This window comes from Eurytemora carolleeae, unplaced genomic scaffold (assembly GCF_000591075.1).
Source record: "Eurytemora carolleeae unplaced genomic scaffold, Eaff_2.0 scaffold854, whole genome shotgun sequence".
In the NCBI taxonomy this organism is placed as follows: Eukaryota; Metazoa; Arthropoda; class Copepoda; order Calanoida; family Temoridae; genus Eurytemora; species Eurytemora carolleeae.
This window is the reverse complement of record NW_019396778.1, coordinates 94,196-113,400: the sequence shown is the minus strand read 5'-3', so window position 1 is coordinate 113,400 and position 19,205 is coordinate 94,196. Positions and strand designations below refer to the sequence as shown.

Genomic DNA, 19,205 nt, shown 5'->3' with positions numbered 1-19,205 from the left:
CCATACTCAGACATATATTCCTACAGAGTTAGACATATTTCACATCCATACTCAGTCATACATACCTAGACAGTTAGACATATCTCACATCGATACTCAGACATAGATACCTAGACAGTTAGACATATCTCACATCGATACTCAGACATATATACCTAGACAGTTAGACATATCTCACATCGATACTCAGACATATATACCTAGACAGATGTGTCTAACTCTGTAGGTGTGTAAGCCTGAGTATAGAAATCAAAAATTTTTGGGGATTTTTGAAAATCTTTAATTTTTGAATGTTTTTGGGAGATTAGGGCATAGATATTATATCAAGAAAAGAAGAGTATACATACATCATTCGCGACCACTCTCTTCTGCATCAAAAGTTGACCGATCATTAAAAGATTAACTAATTGAAAAAATTTATATTTAGTTTTTAATTTCAGATTATTGAGAATGTCCAGATATACTATTTTGGGGTTTCTGTTCCTAGGAATAGGAGCTGTTCCATTCGATACAGAATCAAGGTATAGTTCCTGTTTTCTAGACAGGATTAAAGGGACTGTATACGATTTTTCAAGTGACTATTTACGGAGTGTTATGTTCGATTCACAAGGGTTCCCTTAAAAGCTTCGTCTGATAAAGAATATGCGAGATATCTATTTTAATATTGATTGTTTTATTTGTGGGTTTTCTGTTCAAGTGACTCGCACTTTTCCGCTTCCAAAACAACTGAGGAAATTGTTCAGATTAAACAATTTTCATGATATCTTGAACATCTCTGATAAAAGGTTTCAGGGAGAGGTCTCTTGAATACACAATAACAGTCCAGTGAATGCATTTTTCCCTTCCCGGTCCAATTTGATTTCTATAATTTTTGTCGGTCCAAGTTTTCGAGCTTTAGTCTTAAAAACTTTATTATTTGCTCCTTTTGTATGGTTTCCTTAAAAACTTTATTATTTGCTCCTTTTGTATGGTTTCCTGAAATGTTTAACAGAAATTCCTTTTTAAATTTCTAATATTCAAACTTCATTCTCTAAATATCTAATAAAGGTTTAAGAACTAGGCCTATAGATAAACTAAGCATATGGTTAGCTTGGTTTAACTAAAATGCCAAGTAATAATTAAAATTAATACAATAATAGACGGTAGCAGTACCATTGAACTATACATGCATATTCCTAAAAATAAGTGATAACAGATGGTGCTAAAAAAAAGAGATAGCGAATCATAATAATAAAATCTAGGAAATAATACAAAGTGGTATATAACTTGAATAAAAGTATAAATAATGGTATAAACGGTTAATTAAATGTACAGAAAAGACAATGTGCAAGGTCAGATTTGTAAAAAAAATAGGAATTGTGTAATTTCTAAAATATATAGATCAGATTAGTATATAAAAGTGATGGATTAGTTAAATAAAAAAATGGGATATACATATTTGATTTATAATTGATATATAAAGGACCGTTTAAAGATAAACGTAAAATAGATAGATTTTTCATTAAATCCAAATTTAAAAATATCTCATTGTGAACATTTTGGGAATTCTGAAACAAATAACATTTCAAGGTTGATTTAGCCATAAAGAACGGGTTTATATATAAGTATGCATATATATATATATATATATATACATATATATATATACATTATCAAATTAAAATTCCTCATCTAATGTACTAATTGAACGGTTAGCAAGAAGGACTAATATATATATATATTATATCGGAAGCTAAAAACCACACTAGATATATACACCTTAACATGAATACAGGGATAAATACCAACGGATAGACGGGGGGGTGGGATGTGACAAGAGGGGGGGGGGGATAAATAATGTATGCTGAAATGAAAAAGGGATGCTAAAAAAAGTTCGGGTTGGTTAAAAATACATACTTCCCTGGCATTAGCATTACTTCCGCCATTAGCCATGTAAACTATTAACCAGGATGAAATTTCCGATATTGTTTATTATGTATTAGCAGAAAGTGCTTGTATGGGGGCGGGAAGGTGGAAACAATACTTATTTTACCCAACCCAAAAAGGGGGATATTAAAGAAAATGTTTACAGGGAATAATAAAGTTCTTGTTTACATATTTGTATCCCTAAGCTAAATTAAAGCTCAAAAACGTCAAAACTGGTGAACTAAGGCGGTACAATCATACATTTTAAGATACAAAAAAATCAAAAACTTTTTTTCCAAATCTTTATTCTTCTGTCTTAAATCAAATTTAAATTTTAGTCAACCCAAAAAAAACGGAGATATAAGAAAAAAGTTCTAAAAGAAAAAAAATTCTTAATTTATACATTAAAGCGCAAAAAACGTTGAACTGGCCAACCAGTGCAGTTCAATCATTTGTGGAACAATTCAACGCTCATGTGTTATGGGTTCCAAAAAATTAACAAAAATCATCTTCAATTTTAAAAATAAGCAATAAAAAAGAAATAAACAAATCAAGTTTAGATTATTGTTTGAATCATAATTCAATGAATATTGAAAGGCAGTCGAACTAGGTTGAACCACTACTCTTGTGTTACGGTTCAAGTTCAAGTGGATAAACTTAGTTTACGTATTTTCGATCATTATCAAATAAGGGAACTTAGTGCTTACCACAAACTTTTTCTAATCCCTTCATCTTTGCAACCTGATTGTGTAAACCTTTAATATTCCAAATTTAGATTATTTGATCTAACAGAATTTATAGTTTGAAAAAAGGTCTACAACATCAGAGTTTACGACAAGAACTCAGTTTTTCTTTTTAAATCATTAATCATTCATTCATTCATTCCTCAACCTTCATGACTCTGTAAAATATTGAAGAATATATTTTGTTTAAGTTTTATAAAGTTGGATGAAAAAGTTTAAATAATGTATGAGAGACTAGAAGTTGATTGAAAACAGATTAAAGAAATGGATTTTATGAGAAACTTGATCCAGGCACACATCGTGTTATAACATATACATAAAAATAGATGTAGAGCACTCACAGCTATTTCCACCAAATGGATGATCAATTCTTATTAATCACTTTATCATAAATAAAATAATTTAAAAAAAGGGGCCAACCAAATGCTAATTATGTTTAACCCCCCCCCCCCCCTTGAATATTTAATTGTTTTAATGTTTAATATACGTTTTAAAAATAGTTTGTAGGAAAATTAAAATTAATTTGCTTCTCAAAACTTTTACCTAGCTAAGAATCATGTTTTTAATGTTAGTTTTTTTTTAATTGAATTAGAAATGAAACAATTTCATCTTAAATCAAAATTCGCTTTTATAAAGGGAAAATCGTAATCTTCAGACAAAAAGAAAATCAGTCTAGTAGTTTATCTGACTTTTGATTGAAAAGAAAATCAGTCTAATAGTTTATCTGACTTTTGATTGAAAAGAAAAAAGTTAAGAAAACGTTCACAGAAACTAATCACAGCAACTTTGAGCTTCAATAGGGTTTAATAGTTTTATTGATAAAATAGGTGGATTTATTTATATTTAAATATTTTTAAAGAAAAATTGATGAAATATTTCGGTCTATTACAAGGAGAAGCTGATTAAAGTCTGTGTTTAAGAGAAACTAAGATGTAGGTAGGTTTCAATGAGAAACTAAGATGTATTGTAGGTAGGTTTCAAGGAGAAACTAAGATGTAGGTAGGTTTCAATGAGAAACTAAGATGTATTGTAGGTAGGTTTCAAGGAGAAACTAAGATGTAGGTAGGTTTCAATGAGAAACTAAGATGTATTGTAGGTAGGTTTCAAGGAGAAACTAAGATGTAGGTAGGTTTCAATGAGAAACTAAGATGTATTGTAGGTAGGTTTCAAAGAGAAACTAAGATGTAGGTAGGTTTCAATGAGAAACTAAGATGTATTGTAGGTAGGTTTCAAGGAGAAACTAAGATTTAGGTAGGTTTCAATGAGAAACTAAGATGTAGGTAGGTTTCAAGGAGAAACTAAGGAATAGATAGGTTTCAAGGAGAAGCTAAGATTTAGGTAGGTTTCAAGGAGAAACTAAGATGTATTGTAGGTAGGTTTCAAGGAGAAACTAAGATGTATTGTAGGTAGGTTTCAAGGAGAAACTAAGATTAAGGTAGGTTTTAAGGAGAAGCTAAGATGAAGGTAGACTTCAAGGAGAAAACTAGGTTTGTTTCAAGGATGAGCAATAAGATTAGGTCTGTTTCTAGAATGAGCCAAGATTAGGGTTGTTTCGAGGAGAAGCTAAAATTCAGACCTGTTTCAAGTATCAGTTAAGATTCAAGCAGTAACAAAGATTAGTTGTATTTCAAGGATCTACTAAGAATAGGTTTGTTTTAAGGATAAACTAAGATTATGTCTGTTTCAAGGATCAGCTAAGATTGAGTCTATATAAAGATCACTCAATGATTGAGAATGTATCAAGAACTAACTAAGTAGAAAGGTTAAACTAAGATTATGTTTATATTAGGAAAGAAGTTGATCCTGATCTGTTACTAGACGAAAACTTAAAAAGTTTAGCTGCAGAATTTAGAGAGTCTGTGCTAGCTCCACTTTTAGTCAACCCATTACAGGTAACTACTCCAGGGTTGAGATTTGGAGATAAATATTTAACAGAAACTACTAAGATTTTGACCTTCCATTCAAAGAGAACATATGTTGCATAAAATTAATTCTGAGACAAAAATACAAATCTTGAATTTATTAATGCCCTGCAGCCACCATAGCTGATATCCCACAGGTCCAATTTGTCCTATTTCCTGGAATTGAACTTCCTTATATACAAAGGCCCCTCCCACCCTTTCCTAGAAATTTAAAGTTTCAAGTTCAAATTTAACAATGGGACAGAGAGATAGAACTAATTAACAATCCCAAAAAGGAACTCTTCCTTCCAAACTTCGAATCAAAAATGTGAAAAATTGATTAAAAATTAAGGCAAAAAAGGTTAGAGCGTTGACAATATTAGGGGAAGTAAAAAATTTCAAAAGTAAGTATTAAGGAAACAAAGTATTAGGCTCCTTTTAACATCCACTCTACATTATTGAAATATGAGTAAAATTCCTCTCTAGATAACTGCTTTGACATGCGGCTCCGTGTTTACCTTCTACAATAGCGGAGCCAACACTCCCTCTGTCTCACTGGATTTATGTTTGCTGGGAATAATTATAGCGAAGGTAACTCTCCCTCGGTTTCACTGGATCTATGTTTGCTGGGAATAATAATAGATAAGGTAACCCTCCCTCCGCTTCACTGGATTTATGTTTGCTGGGAATAATTATAGCGAAGGTAACTCTCCCTCGGTTTAACTGGATTTAAGTTTGCTGGGAATAATTATAGCGAAGGTAACTCTTTCTCTCTCTATGTTTCACTGGATTTATGTTTGCTGGGAATAATGATAGCGAAGGTAACTCTCCCTCGGTTTCACTGGATCTATGTTTGCTGGGAATAATTATAGCGAAGGTAACTCTCTCTCTCTCTATGTTTTACTGGATTTATGTTTGCTGGGAATAATGATAGCGAAGGTAACTCTCCCTGTTTCACTGGATTTATGTTTGCTGGGAATAATGATAGCGAAGGTAACTCTCCCTCCGCTTCACTGGATTTATGTTTGCTGGGAATAATGATATGGAAGGTAACTCTCCCTCTGTTTCACTGGATTTATGTTTGCTGGGAATAATTATAGATAAGGTAACGAAAAAATAACATGCATTATGCTATAATGTTCAGAAAAGAAAAAAATATAATTGATTAAAGGGATTTACTAAGACATGGGGATAAAAAATGTCATCTTTAAGTTCAGTTAAATATGGTTTAAATCTCTTGTTTTCATTTTATCTTCTAGACCCATCTCCTTTTTTCTTTTTCTTCAGTACGGTATTTTTTCTTCCAACATTTCAATTGCATCATTTTCTATTTGCCCGGAAGAGAAGGGAGTTATTATCCACCTCTGAAGTTTGTTCTGTTGTAAAGTTCGAGGTTAATTCATTTAGATTTTGTAAATGATGAGAAGGACGGAGGGGGGGGGAGAAGAAAGAGGGGGTGGGAGAGAGAAGGGTAGGGGGAAAAGAAGTTAGCTTTGAAAGATAAATAAACCTTAAGGAAACATAAGTTCAAACAAAACATAACTTTTAATATGAAATATTTCATTCATCTGATCTTCTAATTAATGCAAACCTTTATTCTACCCTTTTTATTTGTTTGTCCATTCATCTTATCTTTTTTAGTATATCCATTTATTCTATCCTTACTTATTTGTTTATCCATTCATTCTATACTTTCTTATTTGTATAACCATTCATTCTATCCTTGCTTATTTGTTTATCCATTCATTCTATACTTTCTTATTTGTATAACCATTCATTCTATCCTTTCTTATTTTTGAATCCATTCATTATATCCTTTCTTATTTTTATATCCATTCATTATATCCTTTTCATTTGTAAATCTATTCATTATATCCTTTTTTATTTGTATCCATTCATTTTATTCTTTTTTATTTATAAATTCATTCATTCTATCCTATGTAAATCCATTCATTCTAACCTTTTTATTTGTATATCTATTCAGTATATCCTTTTTTATTTGTACATTCATTCAATCTATCCTTCTTAATTTATAAATTCATTCATTCTATCCTTTTTTATTTGTACATTCATTCTATCCTTTTCTACTTATACATCCATTCATTCTATCCTTTTTTGTTTGTATATACACTTATTCTATCCTTTTTTTTGTATATCTATTTATTCTATCTTTTTTATTCGTAAATCCATTTATTCTTTCCTTTCTCATTTTTACGTTCATCATCCATAATTCAATACTTGCTATAATTTCCTAGCTGTAAATTCATCCATCCTTTCTTAAATTTGTTAAAACGTTTCATTTAGATTCTGGCAGATTTATTTCTTGTTTTTAAATGTGCCAAACTATTAAATAAAAAATAACTTCTTTGATAAAACGAAAAGTTTTTAAACTGGACATCTTACTTTAGGTAGTGTCTCTTCCAAGTCCTAGCTTACTGTTACATAAAAAAAGTTTTAAAAATCAACCCGACTGCTCCATTAAAACACGTGTTTATCTAGATTCTAGTGGTGTCTCTTCCTGTCCTATTCTACGAGTTAAACAATGTTCGACGAGAAGGAGGTGTAATGTCTGATGTTCTAGGAAACCTCCACGATATTATAAATAATATCGACTTTCAAGGTGAGCTGGAATATTCCTTAGATGGTGTTAGGTATTTTACTAAAGACATTTTCTCTAGAACGACTTCCCAAGTGACAATTTCCCAAGCGGTAGCTTCCCAAAGGCTAGGTTAGGTCTTCTGAGGCGCCGCAGGCTGCAACGATGACCGAGCGCTGTGGCTAGGAGCCTGGAGGCCGAGCGCTGAGGTAACGAAAGACTTGGGAAGTTGCTACTAGGGAAATCGCACATTTGGGAAAATACCCTTGGGTTGGGAAAGTACCTAACATCACTTTACACATTAATATAAATAGAGACACATCCATGACAAAGCTATTTTCCGCGTTTTATTTTCATTTCATTTTTTTCTAATCTACTTAAAGTATTTTGGCTTCTTCCTTTGATCTCGAATCCTAAAACCACTTCAGGTAGAATATAATGCATCAATAAGAATTGGTTTTATATTATCTTCCATTTATAGAGTAGAATGCTCAATTTACAACAGTAACCTTTTAACCTTTGTGGGATTAAGAATCAAGTCTTTTTCCCTAGCTTAAAATATTTATATTTTTTTAAATAAAAAAGACTAAGAATTATGCAATAAAGAAAATTGACAAAATTTAACACATTTAACACCCCCCCCCCCCCCCATTCTTAAATCGTGAGAAATTTTGTTCGCCCAAAAGTTGTCCTGTAAATTCTGAACAATAATATCCTTGGTTTAAACTAATCCTTGCAACATGAAACCCTTAATATTACAAAAAGAACGTTCATAAATTTGAAAAGGAGGACTTGGAACGGACCATGATTAGATTATGCATAAACCCTGGCCAGTGGTCATGTTTTACAAATACAGAATATTTTTCTCAAATACCACATTGAACCATGTAAAATGGATATTTATAATTACAACAGCTTATTACAGTTTAGGGCAGGGGAGACGGAACTAGCTGTTTTAAGTCGGTCTCTCGAATTGCAGACAGTCCTTTAAAGCATAATTAATAATGGTTCGCCATATTCTTCTATTTAAAAATATTTTTTTTCTAAAAAGATTAATTATTTTCACTAAATAGCATGTTTTAACCGTTTTCCCTTTAATTAATATTTCACACTTGTAAAACTCCATGAACCGCAACCAAAACATCTTTAATTAACAAGGATCTGGACCAGAAGGGGAACCTTTTGGACTTGAAAACCTGACTGGAGAAAATTCTCCTCTTCTCAAGTACTCTGATCAATCTTTAGAGGAGGTTCTACCTCCGGTTCAAGAAGTACATATAGACCAGGTACAACAAGTACTTATAGACTAGGTACAACAAGTACATATAGACTAGGTACAACAAGTACTTATAGACTAGGTACAATAAGTACATATAGACTTGGTACAAAAAGTATTTACAGACTAGGTACAACAATTACATATAGACCAGGTACAACAAGTACTTATAGACTATGTACAACAAGTACATATAGACTTGGTACAATAACTACATATATAGACCAGGTACAACAAGTACATATAGACCAGGTACAACAAGTACTTATAGACTAGGTACAACAACTACAAATGGACTAGGTACAACAAGAACGTATAGACTAGGTACAACAAGTACATATAGACTAGGTACAACAAGTACGTATAGACCAGGTACAACAAGTACATATAGACTAGGTACAACAAGTACGTACAGACCAGGTACAACAAGTACACATAGACTAGGTACAACAAGTACTTATAGACTAGGTACAACAAGTACATATAGACTAGGTACAACAAGTACGTACAGACCAGGTACAACAAGTACACAGGTACAACAAGTACTTATAGACTAGGTACAACAAGTACTTCAAGGTACACTTTGTTTCTATAGTTAGAATAGAATTGACTAAAGCTGTATATTTTAATTGATGATATTACTATTTTTATTCTTTAGCTTACCTGTTTTAGATTGATAATGAGAAGAATGTGAATTCCTACACCGGGTTTGGTTTCTCCGATTGGAGCAGCGGGATCCAAACTCTCTCGGAACTAAATCTGGGCCCCTTACTCCAACCCGTTCTTAGCTCCCAGCTCCAATCCCGTCTCAGCAACGTGGTCGAGAATAGTACAATCTCCGAACCTGTTGTAGATGAGGAAACTGATGAGGGTTGGTTTGATTATCTACCAAGGAGTTTCTCCTCAGGACGGGTTGGAATTTCTCTCCGCTCCGCTCTACGGGAGCTAAGTAAAGCAGTCCACGTAGAGAAATCAACTTCAAACACTAACTAAACCTCACTAATTTACATACATTCTGTGATAACCCTAGTCCAAAGTCTACACTGTATGCACTATTTTTAATCATCTTTGTTAAATCTGAAATATTGAAAATAAAATATTAACCGGGCAAACATATTTCTCAAGTTTTTCAAACTTTTCATCCAATGAAAAGTTTTAATAAAATAATGAAAATTAATATGTGTGGAGCCAGAACAGAAAACAAAGGGGGGGGGGGGTTAGAAGTACAATACTAAGAAGAGTTCTATAATTACAGTAAATTTGTGGGGAATAAAAGTTACGCAGTAACTGGAGTTAAAGCGCAGTGTTTCTCTTTATGACGTTTCAAATTGAAAAGAGTATTGAAGACTTTATCACAGTCATTGCACGGATATCCTGGAGTTTCATGAACGTTCTTAGTGTGTTTGTCAAGAACCATTTTAGTATTAAATGCTTTGGGACAAAGAGTACATTTCATATTTCTTTTATTTTCATGTGATGCTTTATGTTCCTTTAATAAACCAAAAGTTCTGTACGAATTATTGCAGAGTTCACAGGGAAAAGTAGTTGAAGAAGAAGAATGCTTTAACGAATGTTGATCCAAAATATCTTTTCTTTTAAACCTTCGACCACAAGTATCACAGACAAAGTTTCTCTCAATCAGATGAACGCTTGTTTTGTGTCTTTTTAAATGCTCCTGTTTTTTGCTAGTATATTCACACTGATCACATTTGTAGACTTTCTCTAATGCTCGTAAGGATTGATCTGAAAGTAAATTCATTCAACTCTCAGAAAAAGGTGATCTGAGATTAGCTTTGAAGGTGATCTGAGATTATCCCCAGAAAAAGGTGATCTGAGATTATCCCCAGAAAAAGGTGATCTGAGATTATCTTTGAAGGATTAAAAACTTCACCAGGCTTCTTTCAGTAGATATTGATTATCTATTTTGATTCAATAAATAATCTTCTCAAAAATAATTATCAAAGCTGTGAAAAAATAAATGAATTATGGTAATTCATGTTTTGAACTTTTTTGACACAATTTTCTGACTAAAATGTTTACTTTCAGGATTTAGGGAGCTAAAATGTTTCGGATCCAGATTTAGGGAGCTAAAATGTTTCGCTTCCGGATCCAAGGAGCTTAAATGTGGCGGATCCAGATCTAGGAAGCTAAACTCTTTCGGGTCTGTTTCTATGTTTAAGATCGGGATGGAGGGAGATAACATTTTTTGGATCCGGATCTAGGGAGAAAAATTGTCTCGGATCCAGTGGATCCGAGTCCTAAGCTCGGGTTTAACCAATACAAAACATTAAGTGGTTGTAATAACATATTTGGTCAAAAATAATAACTTATATTTCAATTCAAGAAAACCTTTCTTTTAAAAAATGTTCAGTATAAATCAATACAGTGTCAGTTACTGAAATAGTGATAAATACAATTTCAGTCACTGATAATTCATTGGTATATACAAAGCACCATTTCAGTTCCGAATACTGTATTGAAATATATTTCAGTCTCTGAATTATATCACCATTTCACTAAAGGATTTTGTATTGATATACTGACCACGGTATGAAAAATATGCGGATATTAAATTCTTTTTCCGAGAAAATATTTGATTTTAGTTTAAAAGTTTAAGTTTGCGGATAAATGAATGACCTGGTGTTGTTTGAAGATGAACCCTGGTGTGCCGAGCAAAGAATTTAGGTTTCAGGGTTTTATATTGACATAGAGAACATTTATACAGGGCACACTCAACCTCAATCTTCTAAACAGGGAAAACAATCTTTAATTATTTGCAGAAATTTAGAACGGAAAATCAGCAAATAATCATTAGAATTTCTTTTAATTCAAAAGATTTAGTTCAAACACAATTCTGGGAAGCATTTTTTCCCCAAGCCATAAAATCTTACTTTGAATAGATAATCTACATAATTAAGATATTAAATGAACTGTACACGCAATTTTAAGCGACTCACTCTACAGAGTGGCGTTTCCAATTCACAATGGTACCCTTCAAGCTTTTTAGGATCAAAAATGAAGGAAATATCCATGTTTTCTCTACAAAAAATGATTTTTTGTGGTATCTTTTTGATAGTGACTTGAAGATTTCTCTTGCAAAACAATTTAGGAAATTGTGAGAATCAAACACTTTTCAAGCGATAAAACATCAATATTTTCCACAGTATTGATATGATAAAGGTTAAAAAGGTACAAAAATGGTAAGCGTAATGGACTGTAAGCGTAATTACAAGTTACTCTGTGTTGCATTGATGGCAATATCCGATTTACAACGGTACCCTTTAAAGATTTGTCTGATCAAGTATGTATTAAGATATGCATGTTTTTTATTTAAACTGTTCATTCATTCGTGTTTTCTTGCCTATTAGAAACAATGGAGAACTTCGCAAACTTAACATTTTTGATCAGATTAATGTTTCAATGGTACTGTTGTGAATCGGGCATTGTTATCTTTGCGGGGATGTTCCATTAAAAAATACGCTAACAGTCTCTTAACATGGACATAGCTTTGTAAGAATTACCTTCCGAAGATGATAATATTTCTTATGTCGAAGAAATGTTTTCCGGTCTGATGTTTTGTAGGAACAGGACTCACAGCGGAGAAGGTTAACCGTGTTTGTGTGTTCAGCTACTCGGTGTTTCGTGAGGTCACCGTTCCTAAATTTTGTTCCAAATTTGAATCACCGAATCAAATCCTTTCTTAACCTTCAACTTTTAATCGGTAGTTCAAATTTTAACTGGCCATATATAGTTTACCGACGTAGCTCAAATTTATTCAGTTCTGTTCAAGGATAGAGGTATATATTTCAAATATAAAATTGGTACTAATTTTCATCTATTAATCAAGCTCTAAATATTTTAGGCTTGGGTTTAATGGGGTTTATGCTGAATACAGTGCACCAGCCAAACAGAACAACCGAAAAATACTGTGTATATTTGGTCAAACAGTTATTATTGTTTTTTTTTGGGCAAATATTTTATAAGAATTCATAAAAAAGTTCAACAAAATTCTGATCAGCTTTTATAACCTGGAAAAATTTCTTTTCTTAAAAATTTGCAAGCTTAAAAAACCTGAAAGAATTGGTTTTTAATGAAGAATGTAAAAATGTAAACAATATGTTTCTTTTGCAAGACTTGAAAATGATATTTTCCAAGATGGCTGTCGGTACCCACCTGATACACTTAAACCCACATCCAGCCTCAGCGCACAAGAATATAATAGGACATACTGAAAACAAAATCATCTCAAAGCAATTATCTTTATTTATCGAGCTTTTTCAGTTTTGTTCTTTTTGCGAGGTTGTTGATTTTACAGGGAAAAGGGCCAATGCGAAATAATTATCGTGTAACTTATTCGAAGCCGAATATTACTAGGCTAATTTACTATTCGAAGCCGAATATTACTAGGCTAAAGCACAAAAAAGGTCTAAATTTTTGAAGAAGATAAATCTTTAACGACTGAGCACAATACACACTGCACACACTTTAAAATTTAGGTTTAACCTTTTAAATCAGAGAAAGTTGTTCATTGCTGGCACCTATGAGCTATAAAACACCTAAGGTTAAACCAACATGGAAGAAATGAGTAGCTTGAGCACTTAAGTCACAGGTTTGAGATTAATTTTTTAGAATTGTTGTGATTTTGTTCCTTGATGCACGAGTAAATGTTTGTTAAGATGACTCTTCCGTTGAGTCTGGAACGAGCAGAGCGAGCAGGAAAACTTGTTTTCTGACATTCTCTCATACCTCTTCGATCGGGTATTTAGTCCCCTGAGTTTATCTAACCCATACTCCTGTACCTCCTCCGGCCGGAGAATATGAACCTCCGCCAAAGTCTGAACACTCCGCCTTCTAAGGAGGATCAATAAAAGTAAAACAAACATCAAAATTTAGTTAAAAAACTCTGACTGGAATCAACAGAAACTGAAATACGAAAATTCAGGGACGTACGAGAACATTTTATCTGTGCCTCACCCCCTTGGCAACATTGTGCCCCCCTTAAAAACCAATGTTTTGAAAAAATATTGATACCTTTTTAACTATGTAAATTATTCGATCATATACACACTTCCATATTACAAGTGTTAATAAATTATTTATGTAATTTTCTTCAGTGGACTCATTGGGGTGTAAGCTTCAAGGGGTGAAAAATATCTATATTTTCATAGGATCGATATATATTGTATTATAAATAATGATATAAAATATATATTTACACTGAATGCAGTATAGATTAAAGCTTTTTTAATGAAACTTTTTTAGCTAAGGGAAACGTAAGATTATAAAGTATTTTTTATTTTACGATGTAGCTATGAAACCTTCATTTCTCTATCGTTTCTGAAGCAAGAAATACACGAGTCCCTTTTTTAGAGAAACCACAAATAAAAATAATCAGTGTTCAAAATGGGAAACATGGATATTTAATGCAATACTTGATCACACAAAGCTTTGAAGTGTATTGTTGTGAATCAGAATGGGTGCCCGCCCTCAGCGGAGCACATTTAGGGGGGGAGGCTGGGGTCCCCCCTCGTACTCCCCTGCAAAAACTTTGATCCAAGAGAAACATTAAAGATTCAAAACCAAATCCAACACCTTCGAGACTATACACTATACATAAACTTAAAAAGTTTAAAAATTGATTTAAATATTCTAAACCAGAAAATAAATTTACAAATAGTCTAAAATATCCCTTTTTCCAATATGGAATATTATTCTGCATTTTTTGATGTCATTAGAAATTCCGCGATCAAATTTAATCCTTAATGAGAAGTAATTAATCTACGCGGATTATGAAGTTGAACAATTCCCTTCAACCTAATCCGATCCGAAGAAACATTTTTCAGCGTATCCTGATTACAGTGAGAACCAGAAAACTGGGGAATAGGAAGACGACATTGAGAAAACAACGTTTTAGTTGTAATTCAATAAATGACTTATTAAGTAAAATTGGTCTGTTTACATTGCATAAATGTTGTGTCTCATGTTATTTAGACTATTAAAAGTCATAACTTGAGTCATCGTCTTACTATTCCTTCATTTTCTGGTTCTCACTGTACAAGTTTCAGAATCTTTTTAATTTACAAAAGAATAATTCAAGTTTAAGATACAAGTTACAAGAACTTGTGAAAGTGAAGTGTTTGAACATTAAGTAATTTTAGGAAAGAATGCAGAAGAAGTTTCCGGAATCATATCAAAGTTTGAACCTTCTCAGTAATTGGTGTGGATTTGAGAGAATTTTCTTCCTTGTCAAGAAACTATTTTTTAAAACTTTTCATTGACATTCCTTACATCATCCTCATACTCTGAACTGGGCTGGAAGTTCTCTAGTTTATTACTGGTCGAGCCTAGGAAACCCAGATTATCAGATAATTCTTGGGTCAGCAGAACTTTTTCCTCCAGCTGGGTTAGTTTTAGCTCCAGAATGAGATTTGCAGAACCAATTGTCTCATTCAGAGTCGATCTGTTGGATCTCCTAATTCCTTGATCTTTGGATGCAAGCACTAAGCTCTCCTCATCTTTAGTTAATTTAATACAGCTGCTCTGATCTTCATCTACATTTACAGAACTGCTCTGATATTCAGGTATATGTGCAGAGCTACTCTGATCTCCAGATATACGTATAGAACTGCTTTGATCTCCAGGTATATGCAAAGAACTGCTCTGATCTCCAGGCATATGTATAGAACTACTCTGATCTCCAGGCATATTTATAGAACTACTTTGATCTCCAGGTATATGTAAAGAACTGCTCTGATCTCCAGGTATATGTATAGAACTGCTTTGATCTCCAGGTTTATGTAAAGAACTGCTCTGATCTTCAGTAATATGTACAGAACTGTTCTGATCTCCAGGTAAATGTATAGAACTACTCTGATCGCCAGGTATATGTATAGAACTGCTCTGATCTACAGGTATATGTATAGAACTGCTCTGATCTACATGTATATGTATAGAACTACTCTGATCTACAGGTATATGTATAGAACTACTCTGATCTCCAGGTATATGTATAGAACTAGTCTGATTTCCAGGTATTTGTATAGAACTGCTCTGATCTCCAGGTATATGTAAAAAACTGCTCTGATCTCTAGTTATGTGTATAGAACTACTCTGATCTCCAGGTAGAGGCATGGAAATATTATCAGTACTCGGAAGAGAGATATTTCTGTGTAAACAATTCCCCTGAAAATAATTTTAATTAAATAAATGGAAGAACAAAGTTTCTTTCTATTTCTACAAGTTCTAAACCATTTTACAGTTCAAAATACATCCTGTCTTCAATTTGAATTTTTACAACGAAAAATTGTTAATTTAGTTCCCAAAAGCTGCATTGACTGTAGAAGCAAACTTAAAACCGTTTTATGCATTTAAACTTTTGATCTAAGTTGACAGGATCATTTAGATAAAATATTGAAAATGTCTAACAATTTCCCCTTCAGGGCGGGGACTCAATATTGTATGAAGAGTCAATTTACCTCTAAACTGAGATTAAAGTGGAGGGGTGGAGGGGGGGGGGAGGACGCTTGTAAATATTGAAGGAAGAAGAAAAGGTACAAATATCTGAAATATGAAGGGTTAAGATGATAATATATAGGAACATGAAGAAATGAATGAGAATGGAGGAATTAAAAAATATCTAAAAACTAAAAAGGAATAAGGTAAAATATATGAGAACATGAAGGGATGAAAATGAGGGGAAAGAAGCAATAAATTACAAATACAAAAGTATGGAGGATGAGGGGAAAGTACAAATACCAAAGTATGAAAGATGAGGGGAAAGTACAAATACCTGAGAGTATGAAGATGAAAGATTCAACAAAATATTTTGAGCCTCCAGCATGGATTCCAAGCTTCCTCTAATTAGGATTAGAATATAAACTTTGATTTGTACTTTTTGACCCAAGATTGCTTTCAGTTTGAGATAAAAAAAAGTTTTTAAAATTTAAGTATTTTGAGAAGGTTATCACCTATTTTCTTTTTCTTTTCAAGAATCAACAAAAATTATATATTTCAAATAAGTTAAATTTTTTTCCTATTTTACAAAAAAATATTATTTCACGATTTTAAAAATTTCAAATTAAAAAAGTTCAAAAATCTTTCCTAAGTTTTAAATTTGTTGTTTCGCTTAATTTCTCGATTGGTTTTATAGAGGGAATATTAACTTGGTCCACAAACACATCAATCTTTTCCTTCCTGGAATAAAGTTTTAATTATTTTTAATTCCAATCCAATGTTTTCTTTTAATTCGTCAATAAATATTTATTCGGTTTCTGAATATTAATTACTTTAAAATGAGTAAAAACCATTTCTCATTTTAAAATGCATATTATAGAATTTTTGCTCTCAAAACACCTGTCAGCTAATGCAAGATTATTAAATTCTTATTAAATGTGAATTCTGATTAAATTTGTTTAATGCGGATCCAGGATATGGACCAGCATTAAATTAAAATAAATCCTGGGAACGTTTTTAGTCTATTAAAGCTGGCTACACTTAAATCCATATTAAGAAAATGCAATTAATACTAATTTTAATCGGTAAAAAGAGAAATAAATCCACACGTTTCCTTTCCTTTAAATTCCTAAAAAGAAAAAAATGGGAAACTAATCAATATTATTAATTTTAATCCATTAAAGACTAAAATACTACTAATAATATATTCAACATGACACTTTCATAATTTTGTTTAATAAATTAGCGTTGGTTCATTATTCATTCATCATGGATTATAACTCCATTTATAATTCCAGAGTCCCTAGGGACGAGGATTGGCTTGGAATTATTAAATCCAAAAACTAAAATTAAAAATGGCAAGTTTCATTTCCTAAAATAACATTAAAGGAATTGAATGTTTGGCACTACCTTAGATATTTCAAATTATGAATTCTGTTATATCAAATAGTCTAACTTTTAAATATCAAGGGTTTCCACCATCAGATTGCCAAGATATAAGGATTAGAAATTTTGTATTTTGTCGCAAAAACTCAACTACTTTTCTCCAAAATTATTTTTCCCCTCCAAGTTTTGAACACAAAAAAACACTTAAAAATGTATTCGTGGTTTAATCTAATCTTAATGGATGACTCTGTGAAATCTAAAAAGCACTTCTATGAATAGAAAAGAAGAAAATTAGAGGAAACGATGAAGGATGAAGGATGGCCCATCAAAGAAATTCAAATCTCAAATAATTCGAAGACAAGATAGAATTTAAGCTTTGTCCAAATTCAAAGGGACATTCTAAGAATTGAATATAGGAATATTCAATTTTTGAAGTCACACAAATGAAATAAGATAAAATTTACTTTAATTTATCATCCCGTCAATTTACACTAGCCCATTCCATCTCCTTTCTATCCCATCCTCTTTTAACCCTTCCCTCCCATCCCATCCTCTTTCCAACCCTTCCCATCCCATCTCAGCCCTTTCCATCCCATCCCATCCCATCCCACCCATCCCATCCCATCCCATCCCATCCCATCCCATCCCATCCCATCCCATCCGACCCAACCCCTTCCCATCACCTGAGAGCTTCTATCCAACCAGATTTTGTAAGCAACAATTTTGATATTTCTTGAGTCAAAGTCCCTTCAACCCCAGAAAATATTATGACTTCTCCCTCCATTCTCAAAATCATAATCTGAAATAATGTGAAAAAACTAAAATGTGGAAAAATAAATCATAATGTTACAAATATCACAAAAAGTAAATTAAAAAAAAAACCAATAAACAATTAAATTTGTAGATAAAATTCCTAATATATTAATAAATAGAATAATAATCAAGTATGTTACTTATCATATTATACAGGTTGCTTCACAAAAAATAAAAAAATATATATCGAACCAAACTATTCAAAACATATAAATGAAAAAAGATGCAGTGCGAATCAATCACGAATTAAATACTAGGATTCCTGATTTCAGACAAAACCAATTCAATATCTTAAAATAATAATTTAACGAACATTCCAGAATTTATATGGATCAATTGTTGATATAGAGCTAGTACTCCAGATAAAGTGCTCCTATATATATTTAGCTGGTATGGAGCAAGTACTCCAGTACAGTATAAAGTGCTCCTGCAGATATAGCTAGTATGGAGCTAGTACTCCAGTACAGTATAAAGTGCTCCTGCATATATAGCTGGTATGGAGCTAGTACTACAGTACAGTATAAAGTGCTTCTGCATATATATATAGCTGGTATGGAGCTAGTACTCCAGTAAAGTATAAAGTGCTTCTGCATGTATATATAGCTGGTATGGAGCTAGTACTCCAGTACAGTATAAAGTGCTCCTGCATATATAGCTGGTATGGAGCTAGTACTCCAGTATGGTGTTGGTATAGAGCTAGTACTCCAGTGAAGTGTTAGTATAGAGCTAGTACTCCAGTATAAGGTTGGTATAGAGCTAGTACTCCAGTTTAGTGTTAGTTCAGAGCTAGTACTCCAGTTTAGTGTTAGTTCATAGCTAGTACTCCAGTTTAGTGTTAGTACAGAGCTAGTACTCCAGTCTAGTGTTGGTGTAGGGATAGTACTCCAGTAAAGTGTTGGTGTAGAGCTAGTACTCCAGTATAGTGTTGGTGTAGAGCTAGTAGTACTCAAGTAGTGTTGGTATAGAGCTAGTACTCCAGCATAATGTTGGTATAGAGGTAGTACTCCAGTTTAGTATTGGTATAGAGGCTTTAGAGCTAGTACTCCAGTATACTGTTGGTATAGAGGCGACAAAGCTAGTACTCCAGTATAGTGTTGGTATAGAGGCTATAGAGCTAGTACTCCAGTATAGTG

The 19,205-nt window shown here is 32.6% G+C and overlaps 3 protein-coding genes and 1 long non-coding RNA gene across 7 annotated transcripts in view; 2 read left to right on the top strand and 2 right to left on the bottom strand.

The window, feature by feature from the left end:
- The window catches only part of LOC111708597 (transmembrane protein 39A), a 36,088-nt gene extending 26,913 nt beyond the window's left edge, over nt 1–9,175 (bottom strand). For both annotated transcript variants that reach the window (XM_023482022.1, XM_023482023.1), the window contains exon 1: nt 9,085–9,175. The gene's annotated coding sequence lies outside the window, so the exon portion shown is untranslated. The remainder of the gene's footprint in view (nt 1–9,084) is intronic.
- LOC111708598 (uncharacterized) lies at nt 432–9,533 on the top strand. Its single transcript, XM_023482025.1, has 6 exons — nt 432–521; nt 4,438–4,540; nt 5,036–5,140; nt 7,049–7,169; nt 8,304–8,431; nt 9,094–9,533. Exons 1-6 carry the CDS (start codon nt 451–453, stop codon nt 9,412–9,414), a joined length of 849 nt encoding a protein of 282 aa, XP_023337793.1. The 5' UTR covers nt 432–450; the 3' UTR covers nt 9,415–9,533.
- Nucleotides 9,534–9,541: 8 nt separating this feature from the next.
- Nucleotides 9,542–18,077, bottom strand: LOC111708596 (zinc finger protein 141). 3 transcript variants are annotated; one of them, XM_023482019.1, is made up of 9 exons: nt 17,943–18,077; nt 16,522–16,614; nt 16,211–16,277; nt 14,705–15,603; nt 13,070–13,272; nt 12,595–12,649; nt 11,943–12,078; nt 11,059–11,167; nt 9,542–10,164 (listed from the first exon to the last, which is right to left on the bottom strand). In XM_023482019.1, exons 1-9 carry the CDS (start codon nt 18,053–18,055, stop codon nt 9,698–9,700), a joined length of 2,142 nt encoding a protein of 713 aa, XP_023337787.1. In that variant the 5' UTR covers nt 18,056–18,077; the 3' UTR covers nt 9,542–9,697. The 3 variants fall into 3 exon arrangements, with proteins under 3 accessions (XP_023337787.1, XP_023337788.1, XP_023337789.1); XM_023482020.1 differs by having other exon boundaries at nt 13,070–13,269; XM_023482021.1 differs by lacking the exons at nt 16,522–16,614; nt 17,943–18,077 and adding an exon at nt 15,897–15,981 and having other exon boundaries at nt 16,211–16,283.
- Nucleotides 10,136–11,999, top strand: LOC111708600 (uncharacterized). Its single transcript, XR_002766695.1, has 2 exons — nt 10,136–10,582; nt 11,033–11,999. It is a non-coding gene; the product is annotated as an uncharacterized LOC111708600 (long non-coding RNA).
- Nucleotides 18,078–19,205: the final 1,128 nt, after the last annotated feature.

Bases quoted from the DNA above. Each gene is read 5' to 3' on its own strand.
- LOC111708598 (XM_023482025.1), top strand. From the start codon at position 451: ATGTCCAGATATACTATTTTGGGGTTTCTGTTCCTAGGAATAGGAGCT. The intron at 5,141-7,048 runs GTAACTCTCCCT...GTGTTTATCTAG, and splicing joins TGGGAATAATTATAGCGAAG to ATTCTAGTGGTGTCTCTTCC. The intron at 8,432-9,093 runs GTACAACAAGTA...TACCTGTTTTAG, and splicing joins AAGAAGTACATATAGACCAG to ATTGATAATGAGAAGAATGT.
- LOC111708596 (XM_023482019.1), bottom strand. From the start codon at position 18,055: ATGATTTTGAGAATGGAGGGAGAAGTCATAATATTTTCTGGGGTTGAA. The intron at 16,615-17,942 runs GTGATGGGAAGG...ACTTTATTCCAG, and splicing joins GGTTGGATAGAAGCTCTCAG to GAAGGAAAAGATTGATGTGT. The intron at 15,604-16,210 runs GTATTTGTACTT...AATTATTTTCAG, and splicing joins TTTCATCTTCATACTCTCAG to GGGAATTGTTTACACAGAAA.